At 41.1% G+C, this 23389-nt stretch overlaps 2 protein-coding genes across 3 annotated transcripts in view; both read right to left on the bottom strand.

The window, feature by feature from the left end:
• Nucleotides 1-14513, bottom strand: part of ppp2r5cb (protein phosphatase 2, regulatory subunit B', gamma b) — a 34208-nt gene extending 19695 nt beyond the window's left edge. The window contains exons 1-3 of one of the 2 annotated variants that reach the window (XM_054748454.2): nucleotides 14388-14513; nucleotides 13860-13919; nucleotides 11189-11351 (exon numbers count right to left, since the gene is read on the bottom strand). In XM_054748454.2, the coding sequence (XP_054604429.2) occupies nucleotides 11189-11351; nucleotides 13860-13919; nucleotides 14388-14414 (250 nt within the window). In that variant the 5' untranslated portion in view covers nucleotides 14415-14513. Of the gene's footprint in view, nucleotides 1-3516; nucleotides 3818-11188; nucleotides 11352-13859; nucleotides 13920-14387 lie in introns of those variants that run through there. The other variant, XM_054748455.2, reaches the window with a different exon arrangement.
• Nucleotides 14514-15364: 851 nt separating this feature from the next.
• hsp90aa1.2 (heat shock protein 90, alpha (cytosolic), class A member 1, tandem duplicate 2) lies at nucleotides 15365-19842 on the bottom strand. Its single transcript, XM_015948092.3, has 11 exons — nucleotides 19661-19842; nucleotides 18861-19010; nucleotides 18200-18566; nucleotides 17985-18118; nucleotides 17572-17889; nucleotides 17316-17481; nucleotides 17014-17204; nucleotides 16693-16840; nucleotides 16275-16543; nucleotides 15856-16189; nucleotides 15365-15773 (listed from the first exon to the last, which is right to left on the bottom strand). The coding sequence occupies exons 2-11, from the start codon at nucleotides 19008-19010 to the stop codon at nucleotides 15664-15666; spliced, it is 2187 nt and encodes a 728-aa protein (XP_015803578.1). The 5' UTR covers nucleotides 19661-19842; the 3' UTR covers nucleotides 15365-15663.
• Between the last annotated feature and the right edge of the window lie 3547 nt (nucleotides 19843-23389).

Here is a 23389-nt window from a genome sequence, read left to right as displayed (position 1 = left end):
TATTGTCTTGGTTTGAGAAACCTCATTTTATTGTTAGTATTGTTTTTTTTCTATTTTAATAATAAATGAAATAAATAATTAAAAAATAATAAAAAATCATCCTCAGTTGTTCTGACTCACACTGAAGCAAGCACTGTGAAACCAAAAGGAAAGGTAATTCATCTCCATCCAACACAGGGATTAGTGCCATGTAAAATCTGTCCATGGGCCAGCATTAATCAGATCGTTACAGTCTGTCATTAACGAGTAAATGTCCCCTTAGCAAGCTCCCTGTGTCCCATGTGTCACCATGGCAACCACAGGCAGCCAGGACTTTGGACCACGGGTGACCACTGGTAATCAGAGATGCATGTGGGTAACTGCTACTCTCACAGTGAAATCATATGCTGCTGATTAGCTGCAGCCAAGAACCGCGTCAGCCAGAATCAACTGGATGAATAATAACCTGGACTGGAGACAAAAATCAGCATTCATATTTAAATACGGAGAGATCCATCTTAATGACAATGACAAAGATCTCTTATCCCATCTTTTTACAGAAGAAAATACTTTTTACTTTTTGTAGCAATCTGTTTAGTAACCCATAACCAGTAAGAACACCAGAACCTGAGCCAAGAGCCGATTCAGCCCTGGAAATACCATTAAATAAAATTCATAATTTGGGTTTTGTGAAAAGCACAAGAAATTTAGAAATGTTAGAATAAAAATAAACTAATAAATCACTTTTTCACTTAATATATTTCGTATAAGCTAAAGAATTTTGAATATTTTATCAATTTAGACTCATAATTCACCTACTTGTTGTGAAATTAAATATTTATTTAAAAAAGTTAAAGAAACAAGTTATATAACTAAAAGGAGAAATGCAATCATTATTTTTAAATAAAAGGTCAATAATTTAATTGCCGTCAACAATCTAAATGACATGATCCATCATTACCTGTAACCCTATTCTTAGAAAAGAATAATAATAACAACAAAAAAGTTAGAATCTGTTCAAAGTGAAGTAAAAAAAATCTATTAGAATCCAGATCACCACTAGCCTGGCAAGCCAGACTAAATAAATGTATTATTTAGTCTGACAACGCTCCATTGACGGCTCTCGGTTGTGGGGCGGGTTCTACCGTTGTCTTTCAAATGATCTCCGCGTGCTACTGGACAATGAATGTGACATACTCGGTATGTGACATATCGATAAAAGAGGCGGTCCGCAGTTGAAGAAGTAGAAAACATCTTTTTTCTTTCTAAAAAAAAAAGCACTTAAATACATCTGTCTGCTCCTGATTCTGATGAAGCCCAAGTTCTAATAGTCCAACATTGATGTAAAAGCCGTTTCAAACGAGCTGTCGCCATCTTGTTTCACTCTGTTGCATCATCCCACCCACCAAGCATATGGAGTGCCTTGATTGGCCGACAAAGTGGATAAAGCTCTGTGATTTGTTCACTAAGCAGATAGAGCACTACGATTGGCCCACCATTATGGACCAATCACAGCTCTTTATGTGTTTGAAACCCCTCTAGAGAGCTGTGATTGGCCAGCCAGAATGCTGTTAGGAGCTGCAGAGGTTCCAGTGGAGCGTTCCTGGACCAAACTTTGCAAAGCAAGAATTTGGTCTCGTTCACTAGGCTAGATCACCACAACAAAGAACACAAGTGTTCACCCGTGAGCTCTAGAAACCACATCCGTGGAAACACTTGATTAAACTGATTTCTGTTTCTGTGCAGAGTTTAAGTGAGACAAGTTTAGGTACAGAATCCTTGTTTTTCTAATATTAAACAGGAATTAACAAAAAAAAAACCTGAGAGATACATTTAACTCATTCACTGCCAGCCGTTTCCTGATCACTAACGGCCTTCGCTGCCAGCGTTTCTCACCGTTTTTACCGTTTTTTAAGAGTCACAGAACGTTGCGCGCTAGCATGATGTCGATGCCAAAACAACCTAAACAAAGAGGAGACTTACCTCTAACATCAGGAAGAAGCCGTGTGTTTCGAGCGTTATCCGTTCTTTCATAATCCGTTGTCGAATTGTGATCGGCAGAAGCTTCTCCGGTTCGCGCCTCACTTTTTTTACAGGAACGTCCCAAAACGATCTCCAAACACATGGATGGTCTGCTTCCTGATCATGTGATCTGTGACGTATGCGGATGAAGATCGGCTTCAGGGCTGAGATGTTTGTTCTCTCAGCGCGGGGGCTCGTTCCAATGCTCAAACAGTAAAAAAATGCAAATGACGACTTAAGTCGTCATTGGCAGTGAACGGTTGGATTTAAAATGACGACTTTAGTCGTCAATGGCAGTGAATGAGTTAATACATAGATTCATGTTGTATTGCAACACAGAAGATATCAGTGGGAAACTCTACTAGGACTTAGAAATAAACAAAACTTTAGGTTTATGTTTATGTCTCAGTTCATGTAAGCAAACCAAAAAAATGAGTTTCATAAACATGATGAATATAAAACTCTTAAAGCAAGTTTTCCAAACTCTACTTATAGAAAATAAGCTAAGTTCTGAAGAGAGACAAAAACAATAAAACATGTTCATTGTATCTCTCTTATTTCTGATTTTGTGTAAAATTTAAAACCTGGTTACTTTAGTGTAATTTAGACCTTTTTAATGGTACCAACAGTGATTTAATGGATGGTTTGGGGGTATTTAGAAGCTCTTACAAGACTGATCTACCTCCAGGGTTTGTGTTTACTTCTTCAAAGCTTAAACATGGGTTCATCTCACATTCTGCTGTTACACAACAGCACTAGGGTTTCAGAGCCGGCCTGAAATATTAAGAGACATGCTGTGCAGCTGCAGACTTCACACACTGACGTCTCTACGTGGACGGGAATGTAACCTTTCCTCTTCTAAAGTCTCCAGCGTGCACACAGGAAGTCAGTTATGATCACAGACTGCTCCGACCTACGACACTTGCATCTGACTCAGTCTACTGCAGGATACAAGTTCGATCTAGTTTTAAAAATGCTACGTAAAGGTGAACACAGGCTATGTGATGCGGTCCAGTAACACGCCTGTCATGACAGGGCTGAAGTTAAATATCACTTCCTGTCAGTGATTAGAGAACTAGACACAGCTGAGAAGAGTGATCGTTTGTGTTTCACATGCATGACAAACAAACTACAAATACAAACTCTGTTTAAACTTTTTTATGTCAAATGACACAAAATAAACAGACAACCTGCCAACAAGCTGACCTCACGTCCTACATATGACATATAATGATGGGGGAGGGGAGGCACACAACCATCACTCATTATTTACCCTCACTGTCCCTCACCAGCGTTGAACCAAACCCTTCCTAGTCAGCGCACAAACACAACAATCCCATGACAACAGACTGAAACAACTCTGACATGTTAAACGTTGCAGTGTTTTAAAGCCATGTGATGAAAATTGTCCATAAAATCCAAGTTTGCAGCTGCTGCATGACAACAGTTTTGCTCATTTCCTTCTTTAAACACACAAATGCAGAACAGCAGAAGGAGCAGATTTCCTGTTCTCACCTCGAAAATGCATTAGAGCCACAGGCTGGAAAGGCCCGTTAGAGCCCGGCGTATCCGTGACCATGTCCCTGGCTGGGTTAGTACATGCCAACATGAGTGCGCTGAGGCAGAAGACCGGGGAGGGGGGGAGAGGGAAGCCCAGGCTAAGGCGAGGAGCCAGACTCCATTTTAACAGCAACTCTGAGCAGAAAATGAAGCTCCCCTGCTGCTGGAGGGAACCAGCTAGTTAGTGATGTCATCTCCCCCAGCAGCCACCCGGTTGGCTGAGTACCATCACATGGGTGGGTCGTCAGCATAAACAAACAAGAGGGAAGGGATTGGCTGGGACTGAAGGAAAAGAGGAGGGCCAGTTGTTGTGATTGGGGCAGAAACAATTACAGAAGCCTAAGAAGTCATATAATTAATATTGTGGAAAGAAAATGCTAAATAAAAAAAATATTAAATGTTAAAACTATATTTTCCATCACACTCAAAAAAAAAATAGAAACTAAAACACTCGAACGCTTAAGTTAAGATCATTTCTAAAACTTTAATGTTGTTTTGGTGCCACATTTGTGTCCATCTGCATAACAGAAGGCCCTGCAGACGCACAGGCTGAGCCCAGGTGTGCGCGACTGAGAAACAGGAAGTTTCACTTCAAGCAACACAGGATGTACACTAGCAGTCAGCAGCGTTCAACGTCGGCAGCACTGGAGACCAAACCCTTTGCAGGAAGAGGGCAGGTCCACGATTCAAGAATCTACCCACAAACAGACAAACGCAGCTACTGCATCCACGCAACTCTGCTTTTTCACTAAAAACTGAATTTATTGCTCTTTACGAAGTGGAGGGTCGTGTCGAAGCATGACACTGCAACGTTGCACTGCAACCGTCACCAATCCCTAATGTGCACTAGTAGTGATGTCACAAAAACAATCTCTCTAATCCCATAATATTTACAGGAAAAAGCAACGATGCATAAAACAGATCTGTTGTTTGAAGCTAATACAAAAAAACATGTAGGAGGTGCTGTAGTTACGATTATTTTAGATTCTGCTTGATCGATCACACAGCACACGGTGATATGAAGACAAAAGAAACAGCCACACACACGCTTAACCACTTCACCAGTGAGAGTACTTAAAACTTTTAACAAGTCGATTTTATCGCCCATTAGGCCGGAATTAATGATGAGCAAAAACCTACGAACAACAGACACTCGATGTTGGTAGGAAAGCTCAACATCTGTGGAATAACTACTTAGTTATATTAAACAGTAAAATTGAGTAAAACTCTCTGTCTAACGAGTGCTGACCTTGAGTCTTTATTACGAAGTTTTGGAGAAGACAAAAAATGCCAAATAGTTGCCGGCATATGGGGATATAGATCTGTGTGAGTCCGTTGATTTATAAAATAGCCACAGAAAGGTCAGGCTTGTTATAAATCCACGACTATGCCGGTATTAGTCCAGACAGGTGCCTAGCACATGTTGTTTTAGCTGAATGTGAATACCTGATTCTTTGGTGCAAATACAGCGACAGAAATCAGGATTTCCATTCCGTTACTTCCACCTTTATTTATAAAGCACTTTAAAACAACCACAAAAATATTAAACAAATACAAAAGCAACAGAGTAACGGTAACCAACACGATGAGAACACATGAAGAGGCTCAATCTGACTGACTGATAATGGTAGACCATTCCAGATTTAGGAATGAACCTAGAAGTCGCCTCTCGACTTCGTCTCCATTTTTGGGAGGACTAACAGTAAATAATCTGCTGACACTAGAACACACACTTGCTGCAGCTCAAACAGGTACTGCGGGGTGAGGCCCTGAAGACATTTAAATCAAATGAAAAAATTTTAAATTCTATCCCGAAACTAATAGTTGCCACCCTCAGTTAGGCTGTCCCCATCTCTGCCAGTCTTTAAGAGTCACCTAAAAACACACCACCTCCGCTTGGCGTTTCCAGAACATGTTTGATTTTGGCCCTCTTTTATGTTGAATTTATTTCACAGCTTTCATTGGTTCACTCAATCCATTGTTTTACACATTTGTCTTGTACCAGAATGTTTAATCTATTTTGTAATTTGAATTGCTTTTATTGTTGATTTATTCAATATATTTACCTACAACTGAACCATGTTCAGCGCTTTGGGCTTCCTGACAGGGTTGCGGAAGGTGCTTTATAAATAAAGCTTTGATTGATTGATTGATTGATTGATTGATTGATTGATTAAATGGAAGCCAGTATAGAGATGCTAAAATTGGGGTAACGTCCTTTTCTTAAAATCAACTGGAGGCTGGAAAGTTACTTTTGACTGAGGCTGACATAAAATGTACTGCAGTGATCTAAATGGATTGTGATCAAGGCATGTTTTGGCATTTCAATGTGATGCAAAGAAAAATCATTTTAATTTGGCCAATTAAAACCTTGGATTTGACAACTAACACGTGCATCAACTTTAAAGAAGTCATTTAATTTTATTAAATGTGCTGTGGACTAGTATGAATGAATGCCTTATGAATCGTTTTCAACGTGAAAAAAAAAACTCTGGCGCTCCGGTTTCTGGAAGCAGAAGTTAGTCAGGAATTCTAGTCTTATTAACGGGGCTGAACAATACATCGCCAATTTATTGTCATTGCGATATCAGCATGTGCGATAGTCACATCGCAAAGAACAGAGAAAAACAGCAAAGAATGGTCATTAATATCCATGATTATCAAACATCTTGTCCGTATTTAAACTGGCAACAAAAAAAATTACAAAAAATTCAGGCTTCATTATTAGAATTGTTGAATTCCTACAAAGCAAAGAGGAAAACAAGTTCAATTTAGAATTAGTTTAACATAAACTAAAATTATATTAACTTACTTTTTAATATTATTATGCAAAGCTTTTTAAATAGTATTTTACTTTCCGAAAATGAAAATTATAGCAGGTGTATAATAGCAATGTGGCCTTTCTTTGATACTTGTTGACTGAATTTATGCTAAAATGGACAAATTAAGGTTGTTTTTCACCCTTTAAGAGGGGAACAAATTGGGACTCAGATTAACATAAAGCTATCATCACAATAAAATATATGAGATATGAATAAGCATAAAAATATGAGAGCTGATGTTAACTCAAATATGAGACGCTCTAACCAGAAGGTGGCAGCAAACCCAGTGAAACCAACAGCCCGTGCAAGAAAACTCCAACTTAAAACGTGAACACAGACAGACAGAAACGGTTAATGTCCTTATCTGAAATGATGTAAAAAATAAAATTAAATTAAGCATTTTTAACTAAACAAAAAAGCAAGCACATACTTGTATAGTTTGATCTTCGAAAACCTGATGACACCAAGATCCCGTACTACTTTTTCCTATTCTCTTAATGTATATGCGGAGTGAATTTCCCCACTGTGGGTATCAATTAATTCTATTCTATTCTATTCTATTACAGAAGCATATGAGACTTTCAGAACAGAAGAAAGAAAGGTGAGTGATGTCAAACTAAACCTAAAAACTTAGGCTGGGCCTCGATGCCTGGCCCTAACATTGACTCTGCAGGACAAACACAAGGACATGTTTCCATTGGAAGGTGGAGAACATGCCTGGAATGAAAACAGGCCAAACGAAGAGCCTGTTTCGACAGGACCAGTGATAACATCTAGTAGGCCACTCTGGGATAATGTTTTCAAGAATGTTATTAACGCTCACACTGAGCTTTAGGGGAAGTGTGAAGGCTCATCGGAAATGACGTTGTGCTTTAAACATCTTTTGTACGTTCTTTCTGTGTTTGTCTTCAAATTCCATTTTTGGTTCTTACGCTTACTGGTGTTGTGAGACAGCACCGAGGGGACAGCTATTTGAAGTGCAGCCCTGGCCATCTTAGCCCATTACTTTTTGATAAAGCATGTTGGTTGCATTACCACACTTGTTTTTTATCGATTCTCTGTTGCAAACGACACAGTTGTTTGTTTTTCATCAGACTTATAAAAATGAAAATATCGCCACACTGATGAAGTACTGAAACCATTTATTTGAGACAATTTCTCCCACCTCTCTTTGCTGCAACACCTTCTTTAAGTCCCTTTACTGTCTGTTTAGGTTTGAGGGGAGGGCTTGGCGATGAAGCGTGCTTGGGTCTGTGTTTTTATTGGTTGGGTGTAAGCAGTGACTCTAGTACAAAGCTATCCAATAGGCTATAACAGAAAGAGGAAACTTTCATTGAAGTTTGCATTGATCCATTTTGAACCACACGTCTATTGACAGAAATATATTGTTATTGAATTATTGTCCAGCCCTAATATAGATAACTGAAATCTTTTATCATAACAACCAGCGATTTATACAGGAAAATCCTGAAGATTAACAAGGCTGCCTAAATGTTCGCATCCCACTGCATTTCAGAACAAATGACATACTGCCAAATGTAATATTTTATCATATATCCTTGCTCTGAAAGGTTTAAAATAACATGATAAACAATCTTTTAAAATGTTGTCAAAAACAGGAATAACTGTAATCACCTCTGAAACATACAATCCTGAAAAAAACATCACCCAATCTCTGTGAACGACCCGTACTTAATAACTGGATCATCATCCATTCATCAAACTGCCGTCTGACCACTGATGTCGGCACTAACCCAAAATTCAGTGTTTGTTATTTCATTTTTAATTAGATCTTTTAATCCTAGATAAATTTTTCATCCAACACAATGAATCAACTCCTTGTCAAAATTACTGAATAAAATGTTGGTTTAAAAACAAAATAATCCTGAAGAGTGACTTTAAGGCCACCGATTCTTCAACAATCACCACATGGTATCTGCAGGTTTAAGGGAGCCAAATTTAAGACATTTTCAGACCTTTTTTAAGGCCACTTAGACCAAATTTGAGCTATTTTTAAAAATAAAATTTAAGCTATAATTTCCAGCTATTGCCTGGAACCGGTGCTAACCACGCCACAAACGTGGGATTAGCCAATTAAACTTGCACTTCCCCATGGTGCAAGCTCCCGCTAGCTTAACCAGCTAATGTGCTCATCTAAAAATAGCCCCCTTTCACAACCAACTGAATGTGTACGGTTCCGCTTACGCCAATATCGTACACAAAAAATGCTAAACGCTAACAAGAAATTCACAAAAAATTTTATAGAAATGAAACAATCCAGTTTATTGGGTCTTTGGTCATTTAAGACCTTTGGAAACTCTATTTAAGGACTATTTGTCATTTTTAAGGATTTTTGAGGCCTTAAATTTGGAAAAGCAAATTTGAAACTTTTTAAGGACCCGCGGATACCCTGCACCAGAGAGAGCCTGATGCCACACAAACAGAAAATAAAAGAATCAAAAAGGTCAGATGTGATGAATTGCTGACTCACTCTCTCTTGAATCGGTTTGTTTTCTTTGCATACAAGTTAGATCATTTATTAAAGGATTGTGAGGGACAAGGGACAGAACAGTTGTGTGTACTCATGCATAGATAAGTGGTAACATGCACAGAAAACATGTCCCCAGGCCTTATGGCAATGTTAGACGTTTTTATTCTATCACTGGCACCACTAAGAAGCACAGAGACCACAAGCCTCATCACTGGATTACTACTAAATATAGACACTTGGGTTAAATCCAGCACCAAATCCATGCCATGTATGTCCTGTTTGTTTCCTGTATTGCATAATATCTCGCCGAGCTTAGTATTAAAATCAGGATGATGCAGCAGGGATGATCGTGAACATGCAAGAGGGGAAAGAAAGAGTAATAGCCATGTAACTGGATGCATGTAGATTGGGTAAGGGCTGCACTCGGCTTAGCAAAGATTACATATTCAACACAAACAAGCACCTGCCTAAAGGAAAATTATTTACTGGGTTACAAAACTTTCAGGTATAGATATAAAAAACAGAATTTTGCAGATTACAGTTAATGCATGTATGCACTCCTGCAGCTTTGTTGAACTCATTCGCTGCCAGCCGTTTCCTGATCGGTAAAGCCCTCCGCTGCCAGCGTTTCTCACCGTTATTACTGTTTTAAGAGTCACAGAACGTTGCGCCCCAGGATGACGTCGACGCCAAAACAACCAAAACAAAGTGGAGACTCACCTCTTACATCAGGAAGAATCCGCGCGTTTCGAGCGTTATCCGTTCTTTCATAATCCGTTGTTGAATTATGATCGGCAGAAGCTTTTCCGGTTCGCGCCTCACTTTTTTTACAGCAGCGGCCCAAAACGATCTCCTAACACATGGATGTTCTGCTTCATGGTCATGTGACGTGTGACGTATGCGGATGAAGATCGGCTTTAGAGCTGACATGTTTGTTCTCACGGTGCGGGGGCTCGTTCCGCCCACACAGTAAAAAAATGCAAATGATGACTTTAGTCGTCATTGGCAGTGAACGTTTGGATTTAAAATGACAATTTTGTTTGGGTTCTGGGGTGGTGGGTCGCTTTGCTTGGCGTTAGGCAGGGGAGCTTGCTCATCAGCACCCCAGCAGAAAGGGTCGAACTCTGGGAACCGGTAATGGTTGTACCCTTTGGGCAGCAGTACCGGGACCAGAGTGAATAGGGTGTGTATGTGTGAGCATGAGGGAGGGAGTGTGTGACTGTGTCTGTGTATGACTCTATATGTCAGGTGGGGCCTTTGACTCCTCCCGTCTCCTGCGACGTCTTTTGCTGCTATACATCTTCGCCTCCCCTCCCGCTGCCACACCTGGTGTGGAGTGTGGTGCCTTGGTCTGCCTGAGTGTTCGCGGCTCCCGGGTCAGGGGGTTTAAGATTTTTGGCGTCTGCCTGTTGGGATCCGAGTCCCTGGGCTCTGTTGGGTCCCCGGCGGGGCTGGTCGCCCCTGGGTCCCGGGTCACTGGGTTCTGGGCTCAGCCGGCTAGGGGGTGGGAGGCTGCGAGCGAGCCTGTGGGCTTGCCGCTGATATCCCCAGAGACTCTGCCGGCTACCGTCCTCTGTGCCTCTCAAGGGGGGCAGGGGCTTTTCTGGTCGCAGTCTCTCTGGGGTCCCTGCGCTCTGGGGAGGCTCCTGGATCTCTGGGGCTTGGAGCTCCTTCCATCTCCTACACATCTTTGGGGGGCAGATCTGTGGCTCCTCACACTCTCTATTGGACGCTCCTTACATAAACAAGCGCATGTACACACACAGGTGCTCACATGGTGCTCTCATAAGTATGGACTTGGGCACATTCAACACATGTCTTAAGGCTGTGGTTGGCACTAAATACACTGTGATTTATTATCGTGTGATTGTTCAGTAAAACAATGTTGATTTTACATTTCTTCATCAAGTTGACGCAGTGATAGGTTGCTCCTGTTGTATTGCTGTTTGTCCCTTTTCTGCAGGTCTAGAAGCAGACTCTTGTTTATCATTGATTGTTTATTTTTGTGGAACCCCCCCCCCCCCCTTCCTTTTGTCTCTTCCTTTCTCTTTCACCTCTGTCTCCGTGTCTGGTTGGAATTAAAAAGCATTCAAAAACAATAACAATAAAGTTTTAAGTATCAGGCGTGACATTAAAAGCAGACGCTTTGATGCTCCACCTGAGAGTAAATCTGTAAGGCTTGTCACCAGCATTCAGACATCAATTCTGTTTACTTCACAGCCAGACAGGACACGGGGGAAAAATAAATAAAAAATGACGACTTTAGTCGTCAATGGCAGTGAATAAGTTAATAATGACGTGCACAGGTAGGTACCTTTACATGCTGGCAGTTTCTGCAGCTCCCTGTTGTTCCTCAAGCTGAAGCGAGAGGAGCTCTGCCTCTTGTCCTTTTTGACAGGTGTCTGGGAACCTGGCTGCTTCCCCTTTAGCAGCTGAGTGGTGGGAGGAACACAGTTGCTCGTTTTCCTGTTAGAACTCTGCAGAAACGAGAGAGACACACATTGGATCCACGCAGTGTAAACAACACAGCAAGCCTAGGAACTTCTTTAGAAATAAAAACTAATTAACATCCAAGTCACATATTTGGGGACTTGAAAAAGAAAAACAGAGATAGTCTTTGTTTTATGAACTTATATTCCATGTCTCCACTTGGCTGTTTGAAAAAGAAAGAAAATAACCGGGATTATTTTGAGTGCGTATCGAAATCACAGGAAACGTTAAACACCACCTGAAGATGTGTGAGTTTAGCTTTTAGAAGGAGAAGTGCACACCACTTAAAAGTAGGAATGCAACGATACCCCTTTTATCCAAACCCATACGATACCGATCTCTGGATCTGAGTACTCGCCGATACCGATACTTCTACCACACACAAAAAATGCAATGATTTGGAAAACAGATTTTATTTTCTTCTCTGCTTTCAACAGGAAAAGACTGTGAGGTAGATAAAAAGTAAAATATATAAATAGAAATCATCACAAAACTAAAATATTAGGTGAGCAGAAATGACAAGTTACAGTGAAGCCATTTTCAAGCAACTGCGTTGGTATCGGTTCCGGGTATCGATTAACTTTTACAGATACCGATACTGCTATCGGTATCGTATCAGCACCAATAGCGATACCAGTATCGGTATCGGTGCATCCCTACTTAAAAGCATGGCGGAATAAAAGCAGAACATGATTGAATCATTTCAATTAAAGTAATATTACGTGCACAATTTGATTAACTGCACAGTTATATCCACTACAAACACTGGGATTAAGATTTCCAGTTGAAACCCAAACAGGAAGGATGTTTTCTGTGGTTTTCTTAATTAACATCTCATTTATTTTATTGATTCTGAACCCAACAACACAAACGAAGCCTTCCTACACCTTATATAAACACTGTTTACTGTTAAGCATCTAGTTAAAGTCCACGATGGGTGACATAACAAAAGCCTGCAGCACTAAATTTTAATACGACACAGGTTCGTGCATTAATCGATCTGCTAGCAGACAAACCTCAGTAAGAGGTGGAAGCTGAAACTACCCGCTTTATTTTGCTTTTTCCACTGAGTATTTAGGCAAGGACTAATATGAATCAATGATCATATTTAGGAGAATTTCACACAAGCTGTGCATTTCTTCTCTGACCGTCAAATGACTGCATAAAAGACAAGTCTTCTGAATCTAAACGGAGAGTTGAAGCATTTGATAAAAACATAGTTTGTGACAATAGGACCGACTACGGATGTTTGTGCTTGAGCAGCAACGTTTCAAATAGTTAGAAATATGGGTCAAAGGTTCTTTTCTAGATGTGATCCAATTCAGATTTGAGGAAAATGTCAGAGAGCAAGTCTGAGCTCCACTACTGTAAAAATAAACTGATGCAACAGCTTCTGAGTAAAGTAGGTCCATAAAATGATACTGACGACGGCAGCCTCATGCGTGAAAAAATAAAATAAAATAAAAACACCTCCAACGCAATCGTTTACAGAATACATTGAATCAAATGTATAAAAATCTTGTATTTCTGAATTAAACAGAACAAAAAAGTATTTCTACCAACGTGCGATTTCAACGGATATTTACAGGAAACTAATGCTGAAAAGTATATTGTCAAAATATTCATCCATCCATTTTCTGAACCCGCTTTGTACATGCAAGGTCACGGGGGAGGGGGGCTGGTGCCCATCTCCAGCGGTCAACGGGCAATCAGGCGGGGTACACCCTGGACAGAGAGCCAGTCCATCGCAGGGCAACACAGAGACACACAGGACAAACAATCATGCACACACACACACACACACACACACACACACACACACACACACACACACACACACCTAAGGACAATTTAGACAGACCAATCAACCTAACAGTCATGTTTTTGGACTGTGGGAGGAAGCTGGAGTACCCGGAGAGAACCCACGCATGCACAGTGAGAACATGCAAACTCCATGCAGAAAGATCCCAGGCCGGGAAGCGAACCCAGGACCTTCTTGCTGCAAGGCAATAGCTCTAACCACTGCGCAGCCCAAAATATTCATACAACACAAATTCAAATTTTCTAAAGAATTAACATTTAATATTCTGAATCATGTCTGTACTGTTGGCAAAATTTGGAGTAAACTGGGCACCGAATTTGTTTGGTTTTTAGCTGAAATGTGCAGCTGTAAGCTGTGTCTGCTGCTTTATTTCAGTGTAGCTACATCAGAAGCTGTGGACTGTTCCAGAGCAATCTGGCTACTGGTTTGTCTACTATAAAACCAGGCCAGTTATAATACGTGGGACTTAAGCAAATGCTGTCTCTAGTGCTATCGATTCTTAAAAGTTGAATATGCATCAGGAGTACGTGTGGGTAAATATGGTCTGAAATAGCAAAGCACTCAGATCCACCAGTTTATCTGCACGAAATGTGAGTTACAAACTGATTGCCCAGACTAATCTCATGCAGTGATATCTTATTGCCAGAGATATTTGAGAAGTGATCTGATTTACCTCATTCTCTGAATTCTCCTGTCCTCCTCCCTTTCCCACTTTGCCAGGCTTGGGAGACTCCTGGGGGAGGAAAATAAGCATCAGTGTTAGCTGTCCCGGGTAAATCGGCATATCAAGTCAGTAAACAGTTATCCAGTTTTGTTCTGCACAAATCTAAGTTAAACACTGTATGCCTGTGAAACCGACCTTGTTTGAGCAGTTAGCTTATCCTTAGCTCGTGGGCTTTATGACAACTAGCTGAGATAAAATGTCCTGTCACTTATAGCAAAAAAGTAAATAAAATAAAAAAACAGAAAAGCATGTGAACGCAGTCCAGTTCATGTTTACGGGTGTGTATTAGCAAAACAGCGCGACACTCCCAGTGCTGTTTTGGCAGGATAGCAGTTAGCTCGGAATAACTGGTATTTGGCTAACCGCTCATGTAATGGGACACACCGAACTACAAGCTAAACGCTCAGTTTACTAATATTCACTCGTACAAAGTTTACTATCGCTTCAAAATAAACTCTTTGAAGCTCAAAAACTCACCTTATCTTTTTTAGGTTTATTTGGCATTTTACCACCGTTTGCCGCTCTAGCTCCCTTCTCGGTAATTCCACAACCAAAACGATAACTCTCCCGGAGGTCACCACGGCAAAAAGATGTTCAAGCTGTTCTCGCTCTGTGATTGGCTGCTGTCAGTCACCTGACTTCTGATTGGTCGATAAATAAGTGTGCGCGCCCACTGGCGGCAAACGTGAGAGATGCAGGTAACTAGACGGCATTCTCGGTAGAAATATTTTTTTTCCACCTCTATTCAAGTAATTTGCTTTTAATCAGGACAGTTGTTTAAGCAAATGTAAAGATGGCTGGGGCATCTCAAAATGGAAATGTTTTACAATAGATTTTTAATACACACACATGATGCAGCAGTATACTTTCAACCGGTTGAAAATGTATCCTGCCCAATACAAATGTTACTTATTCATCTGATCTTTCATTTCAAACATCTAACATCTCTTAAATAACAAATGAAACTTTAGAGCACATCTGGGCTGCTGCATCCTTGTGGCCATTTTTACTATATAGCACAGGTCCTCCCTTTATCAACAGACTTCTTTATTAATATCAAATCCATCTAAAAAAATTAACCCCAGCTTCCTGTTTGACTTTTATAAGGCTTGTCAGCATAACAGTGCATTTATAGGGGGGGATGTCATTATGTACCTCATTTAGTCTAAGATTGAAAGATAACCAATTTGAAGCTGTGTTTATATCGTGATGCATCACTTCCTGCTGTTGATTTACAACTACATGGCAATGGTTCCTCTCAGATTGTGACAGCAGTAGCAGTAGTTCCATGTTGCTCAGAAGTTATCTGCGGTCAATGCAGCAGTATATATATATATATATATATATATATATATATATATATATATATACACACACACACACACACACAACTGCGTACATCGTCAACGATCATCGCTTGGCTACACATTAAAGATGTATCCAATAAATACAACTTCTCATGTTTAAACTTTATTTATGTGCTACACTTTGTCAAACAATGCAATCTCAATATTTACAGTCACTTTAACATTGGAATGTCAGTAAATACAAAAAACCCAAATGCAGTGGTACAACTCCACATACAAATCTGACAAGCTTGTCCTTGAGGAATGAATCTGAACTTAAGACGAGGGGGAACGAAGTCGGTGGTCTTTCAACGGATAAACGGGTGCATTCTGAGCTCATTTTCACATTAAACTTTGAACTGTACAATAAACTACTTCTGAACACTAGTGGAGATTCACAGCAGGCCTTAGTCCACTTCTTCCATCCTGGATGTGTCATCATCTCCCTCGAGCGGCGGCATGTCCTCAGTAGGAGCAGAGGTGGTGTCATCTGATGTCACGTCCTCCTCATCGATGCCTGAGCAGATCACACAGTCAGGGCATTGCATCTTTAGCCTAGCATGCATACAATCGTAGCTCACTGGTAAAATAAAACTTACCAAGACCCAGCTTGATCATTCTGTAGATGCGGTTGGCGTGCGTCTGTGGGTCCTCCAGCGTAAAACCCGAAGACAGCAAGGCGGTCTCAAACAGCAGGATAACCAGGTCCTTCACAGACTTGTCGTTCTTGTCGGCCTCTGCCTTTTGTCTCAGTGTCTCCATGATAGGGTGGTCAGGGTTGATCTCCAGGTGTTTCTTGGCAGCCATGTATCCCATGGTGGAATTGTCCCTCAGAGCCTGGGCTTTCATGATTCTCTCCATGTTGGCCGTCCAGCCGTAGGTGCTGGTGACGATGCAGCAAGGTGAAGAGACTAGACGGTTGGAGACTGTGACCTGGAGAGGGGTTAAAGGTCGATGTTAAGGCACAGTTACATAAGAAATGAACGTTTGGCATAAGGTTCGGTTCATATCTTCTCACCTTCTCCACCTTCTTTTCCAAGATGTCCTTCATGATCTTGCAGAGACTCTCAAACTGAGCTTTCTTCTCCTCCTGCTTCTTCTTCTCTTCTTCATCTTCAGGCAGCTCCAGACCTTCCTTTGTGACTGAAACCAGGTTCTTTCCCTCAAACTCTTTCAGCTGCTGGACGCAGTACTCGTCAATGGGCTCGATCATGTAAATGACTTCCAGACCAGCTTTACGGAGACGCTCCACGAAGGCGGAGTTGGCGACTTGGTCTTTAGTTTCACCTGGATTCAAACATGACATCGTTGAATACAAAAGGAAAAATCTAAACTTATTTGATCTTTTAGAATAAAAAAAAATGATGAGAAGCCCGTAAGAATCAGACAACCAGGACATCAGTCCACATTCGTGGATAAGGGCAGCAGAAGCTCACCTGTGATGTAGTAGATGTGCTTTTGGTTGTCCTTCATGCGTGTCACATAGTCCTTGAGGGAAACCATCTCGTCTCCAGAGGCTGATGTGTAGTATCGCAGCAGTTCAGATAACTTCTTTCTGTTCTGGGAGTCCTCATGGATGCCGAGCTAAAGTAAACAGAGAATCCGAATTAGAATCGTCATTTCTCAGCAGAAAATCTTTGCAAGGGTTTAATTGGCATAAAAGTGCAAAAGTAAACCAAGTTATTGGTTTTCTACTCTACTCGGCAGGATCAATAAGATTAGTCAAAGGCTGCAGGCAGATGGGACCATCCAGCTACCTTGATGTTCTTGGAGAACTGCTCGTAGAACTTCTTGTAGTTGTCCTTGTCCTCAGACAGCTCTGTGAACAGTTCCAGGCACTTCTTGACCAGGTTTTTGCGGATCACCTTCAGGATCTTGCTCTGCTGAAGCATCTCTCTGGAGATGTTCAGGGGCAGGTCCTCAGAGTCCACCACACCCCTGATGAAATCTAACAAAAACAAAGACAACCATGTCAAACAAATCTGCATTTCCACCATTTTATTAATATTTTATAAAAGATAGACATTGATGTTAAGTCGCTTAAGGAGGTCATACTTACTGAGGTATTCTGGGATGAGCTCATCACAGTTGTCCATGATAAACACCCTGCGCACATAGAGTTTGATGTTGTTCTTCTTCTTTTTGTTCTCAAACAGGTCAAATGGAGCACGTCGAGGCACAAAAAGCAGGGCGCGGAATTCTAACTGACCCTCAACGGAGAAGTGCTGATTGGATGAGAAATAAAGTGGAGGTGAACTTAAGGACCAGAGAACACAAACGGACCAGAGATCACGCTGAACAAAAAGTAGACAAACCTTTACTGCTAGGTGGTCCTCCCAATCATTGGTTAAACTCTTGTAGAACTCTCCGTACTCCTCATTGGTGATGTCATCAGGATTACGCGTCCAAAGAGGTTTGGTTTTGTTCAGCTCCTCCTGATCAATGTACTTCTCCTTGATCTTCTTCTTTTTCTTTTTGTCTGAAGACTTCTCGTGGTCAACTTCTTCATCTGATCCTACGTCCTCAATCTCAGGTTTATCCTCGTCCTTCTCTTTTTCCTTGTCTTTTTCCTCATCTTTCTCCTCTCCCTCCTCCTCGTCATCACTCACTTCCTTATCCCGCTCCTTCTCCACCTAGTTAAGAAAATCCGTAACAAGGGTTTAATTCCTTGGACTTAAATGTGTTTTATAATTTAGCGTGAAACTATTTACACTTCAGTGAAACTTACAAAGAGTGTGATGGGGTAACCAATGAACTGCGAGTGCTTCTTTACGATTTCTTTGACTCTTTTTTCCTCCAGGTACTCCATCTGGTCTTCTTTCAGGTGCAGGATCACTTTAGTTCCACGTCCCAGAGGTTCAGCTGCGCAAGAAAAACAAGTTAGTAGAATATTACAGGAATCACTTTTAACTGTTACTTATATTAAATGATAAAGTTACTCACAGTTGTCAAGTCTGACTGTGAACGAGCCCCCAGCTGAAGACTCCCAGGCATACTGCTCGTCATCGTTGTGCTTCGTGATGACCGTGACCTTCTCAGCCACCAGGTAGGCGGAGTAGAAACCCACTCCAAACTGACCAATCATGGAGATGTCAGCTCCAGCCTGCAGAGCCTCCATGAAGGCCTTGGTGCCAGACTTGGCAATGGTGCCCAGATTGTTGATCAGGTCTGCCTTGGTCATACCGATGCCGGTGTCAATCAAGGTCAGGGTGCGTTCCTCTTTGTTGGGAATGATTTCGATTTTAAGATCCTTGCCAGAATCGAGCTTTGAGGGATCAGTGAGACTTTCATACCGGATTTTGTCCAGAGCCTGTTCAAGAGAGGGAATAAATTAGTGCTTGTTAAGAGTTTAATTTCATTTGAACAATGAAAGGCCTAGCACACATTGAAGAATGCGTCTCTAGTCACCACCAGCAGGCAAGGCGGGTTAATTAAGCGTCTTGCCCAAGGACACAACAGCATTCTCTGATGGGAGCTGGGATCTAACCTTTCGGATTACTGGATTACTAGACAACCTGCTCTACACCTCCTGAGGTATTGCCATCCCAGTAGTACTACACTAACTACTCATGTGTATGAATGAGACAGACAGAGGCAAACTTACATCTGAAGAGTTGGAAATGAGCTCCCTAAGGAAGATCTCCTTGTTGGAATAGAAAGTGTTGATGATCAAGGACATCAGCTGAGCAATCTCAGCCTGGAATGCAAAAGTCTCTGCCTCCTCCTCCATTGGTTGGTCGTGTGGCTCAGGCATCTAGAATGGGAAACACTCATCTTAAGAATAAATATTTATTGGATTACAACTGAAAAACCCTAATTTGACATTTGATTTCTACAATGAAAGCTGTATTCAGTCATCAGATGACAGAATACAGCTTAGTTATGTCCTAGTCACCAATAATGTGGTTTAATGACAATTTCATTTTTGTTTGGTGTGCTTTTATTCTGTCATGCTGACTGATCGAGCGAGCATGAGCTGCGCGAGCAGCAAGAAGACCTCCACCTGCTGGTTTCCGGTTGAAACGCAACGTTCTAGAAGCTACGGGATGCAAGTAGAACTCTCTAGCTGCTGGAGACGAAGAGGAGAGCCCCTCCCTTCCACAGAGAAATGAAGAGATTCAATGAACGACAACTCGGTGCTAGTCTTAAAACTGCTCCGTTACTAAGAATATTTAAAGCTGCAACAAAAGCTACATGTAACAAGTGCACCGCATCGTGTCAGGATTGTTCCTGGATGGACTTCATCAACCCATCTCGACTGTTTCCGAAATAAGAAAACCTGAATATGTTGCTTACTCAAACACCCATTAGCTTCAACAAGAGGTTAAATATGAAGCACGAGTTAAGCTAATACCAGTCGGTGTGTTTTTAAGCTACAAAAAAACATTCAAATGATTGAAATACCTTGGTCCCAATGTGACACGATAACCCAGGTAAATGTGTTTATGTCGCTCCTCGCTCTCAGCAGCTTCTGTCGGTGTTGAATCTTCCTAGAAGACGGTAGCGGTCTGGTTTTTGTACTCTCAGTGTGTTCGAGAAAATCCCAACCCAAGCTTCCAGAACCGTCTGGAATCCTTCTTGTGTGGTCGCCGCTGATAGGTCGAGCGACTTGTCAATCAATACAAGAGTGCACGCCTTTATTCCTTTTATGGGATACAAAGGCGGGATTATGGGTTTGAGAAGGCACGTGGAATTACACAATGCTGACATTTCTCAAGTTTTCCAGAACATTCAGGCGGTAACTAGAGATGTCAATGAAAAATGCGTTATTTAAATGATTTTGCGTTTGAATCATCGAAATGCTCTTTGTCAACAGTTTACTGTTTGTTGGAATTGGGCAACTCAAGCAAAAATAATCACTATAGAACTTGTTTGTTAATGTATTTTATTACAAATTTGAAAGCTTTACATATAAAAATGTAATAGTTACAAAAAGGTACATAGGCCAAGACAAAGAACCTTATTATACTGTTAATATAGGCTTTATATAAATGGTCATTAATGCAAACTTAATCCAGATGGTCAACATTTCTTCAAATCAATTGTGAGGAAGCAAAAACACTCATTTACAAAAATAAGCATTAGAAAAGTCCAGAATTTCACAGGGTTCCCACTCTTTTCTTGAAATTCTTTTCCAGGACATTTTCAAGACTTTTTCAGTGTACAAGTCAAGTTATTATAACTACGGTTTGCCGATATCCCAATATATAAACAGATATGATATTGTACCTACCTATACCGTTATTTTGACAATATAGTTGTGGAAAGATTTTTGTCTTTCACAATCCCACCTGCTTTCCTCTACTTACAATGCAACACAACTAAAACAGAAGTTATTCTCTACTTTAGTTCATACCAGAGATGTGACATTGTGGCATCATCAAGTCATCTCCATGTCATGTTTTTTTCTGCTCAGCAACTGAACCAGGTTAATTCACTGTGCTGATTGAAATCGTCGTCGTCTTCCTCCGCTTATCCGGGTCCGGGTCGCAGGGGCAGCATCCCAACTAGGGAGCTCCAGACCGTCCTCTCTCCGGCCACCTCCACCAGCTCCTCCAGCAGGACCCCAAGGCGTTACCGGACCAGATTGGAGAAGAAACCTCTACAACGTGTCCTGGGTCGACCCGGGGGCCTCCTGCCAGCAGGACATGCCCGAAACTCCTCCCCAGGGAGGAGTCCAGGAGGCATCCTGACCAGATGCCCAAACCACCTCAACTGACTCTTTTCGATCCGGAGGAGCAGCGATTCTACTCCGAGTCCCTCCCGAATGTCCGAGCTCCTCACCCTATCTCTAAGGCTGAGCCCGGCCACCCTACGGAGGAAACTCATTTCGGCCACTTGTATCCGCGATCTCGTTCTTTCGTTCATTACCCAAAGCTCATGAACATAGGTGAGGATTGGGACGTAGATTGACCGGTAAATCGAGAGCCTTGCTTTCTGGCTCAGCTCCCTCTTCACCACAACAGATCGGCTCAGCGTCCGCATCACTGCAGACGCCGAACCAATCCGCCTGTCGATCTCCCGTTCCCTCCTACCCTCACTCGTGAACAAGACCCAGAGATACTTAAACTCCTTATTTATTTATTTATTTATTTATTTATTTATTTATTTAATTTATTTATTTATTTATCTCAAACCATCGAAAACATGAAATTGCATATTCACTCCCCCATATTCCTGGTGCATACAAAAAATGTATTTATTTATTTTTTTAAATGAGGAATACGATAAACATATGCTGTTGAATGAAACAATACAAAACATACAATAACATAAAACCATTTGAGAGGGAACTGGAAGAAGCAAAAGCTTATCTAGCCCAGCCCCAATTCAGTTAATAAATCACATTTGCTCACATTAACAAATTTGAAAGAAAAAAAAACTTTTCTTTATGCAGGTCGTTCTATCTTCACCTTGCTAGTTGCTACATAAAAAGACAGTTACAAAACAATTGTTCACATGAATCTACAGAAAAAGAAAACAAAACCAATAAACAACAAAAACAAAATATTCCATTTGAAGCCAATTACCATTTTTATCACTTGCTATTTATGTATGAGTCAATTATAAGTTGTTTATACAACATTTTAAATGATCTAATGTTTTTACATAATTTTAAAGTCACATCAAGTTTGTTCCACTGTTTGATACCACATACAGATACACACATACTTTTCATAGTTCTCTTTGAACATCTTGTGTGTTCTTGCTGTGTCTTTGTAAATCCATGCTTTCGTTCTTTTTTAAACACAGAAACAGTTTTGTTTACCTGTTTGTAGCTACGGTTTCGCCGACAGCTGCCGGCTTCTTCAGGCTGACGCTGATGGTGGCGCGTCACTTCCTTCTCCGTTTATCTGCGGGCAGCAGAGGACGTTGTCGCCCTCTACTGCCCGCTCTCCCCTCTCCGACGATGCAGTCCCATGCGTGGTCCAGCGTGTAAACTCCGTCGTCCCTGTTCATGGTCCCACATCCACGTCTCCTTATCTCTATTGCTTCCTTGATCCATCTTTTGTATTTTTGTTGTTCAGTGGTTATGATCCGTGTGCTGTCCCAGTCCATTATATGGTTTTCTCTTAAGCAATGATCTGTTACGGCTGACTTTTTTATTGTACTTTCTGCTTCTTCTTTTGCTGCTCTTGTGTGTTTACGATTTGCCTCTTTCTCGCACTCCTTTCTGTGTTCTATTGTCCGTGTATTGAGTTGGCGTCCGGTTTCTCCTATGTATGTTTTATTGCATATTTTGCATGGGATTTCGTAGATGACTCCACATTTTTGTCCAGCTGATATTTTGTCTTTTGGGTGTACTAGTCTGTTTCTAACTGTTGTGTATGGCTTTGTTGGTGTGTTTATGTTGTGTTTTTTCATTGTTGCTCTTATTTTTTCCGTTATGCCTCTGATGTATGGTAGGGTTTTCACTGGTTTTGGTTCTTGTCTTTCTGGGTTTCTGGTTCTTTTTTTGGGTTGTTCTTTGCTTTCTGTTTTTGTTTGTTGTTTTCCTTTGTTTATTGCCCATGTCGGGTATGCGCAGGTCTTTAAAGCGTGTTGTATGTGTTTGTCCTCTTGTTTACGGTCTCTCTCTTCTGTTATTATGTTTGCTCGGTGATATAATGTTCTGATTACTGACATTTTGTGTATGGTGGGGTGTTCTGATGTCCATAATAGATATTGGTCTGTGTGTGTTGGTTTCCTGTATGTGTTTATGTTTAGGGTCCCGTCGGTCTGTCTGGTGATTTTCATATCCATAAATGCTATGCTGCCTTCTGTTTCTGACTCATAAGTGAATTTTATGTTGCCCGTGTCGTCAATATTGTTTAAGTGTTGTGTTAGTGTTTCTGTTTGACCTTTTGGTATGATTTCCAGTATGTCGTCCACGTAGCGTTTCCATAGTTTTATTTTGCAGTTTGGGGGGGCGGTGGCTATGGCTTTTTGTTCCAGGTCTTCCATGAAAAACTCGCACAGGGTGGCTGATAACGGGTTACCCATGGCGAAGCCTTCTAGTTGTTTGTATATTGTGTTGTCGTATGTGAAGTAAGTGGAGTTAGCTACCAGTCCTATCAGTTGTGCTATGTCATCTGCTGTGAGGTTTGTCCTTTTATGTAAAGTTTTGTCTTGTCTGATTCTGTTAACTACTAT

This window comes from Nothobranchius furzeri, chromosome 2 (assembly GCF_043380555.1).
Source record: "Nothobranchius furzeri strain GRZ-AD chromosome 2, NfurGRZ-RIMD1, whole genome shotgun sequence".
In the NCBI taxonomy this organism is placed as follows: Eukaryota; Metazoa; Chordata; class Actinopteri; order Cyprinodontiformes; family Nothobranchiidae; genus Nothobranchius; species Nothobranchius furzeri.
The sequence above is the reverse complement of the archived record's forward strand: the minus strand, read 5'-3'. Positions and strand labels throughout refer to the sequence as shown.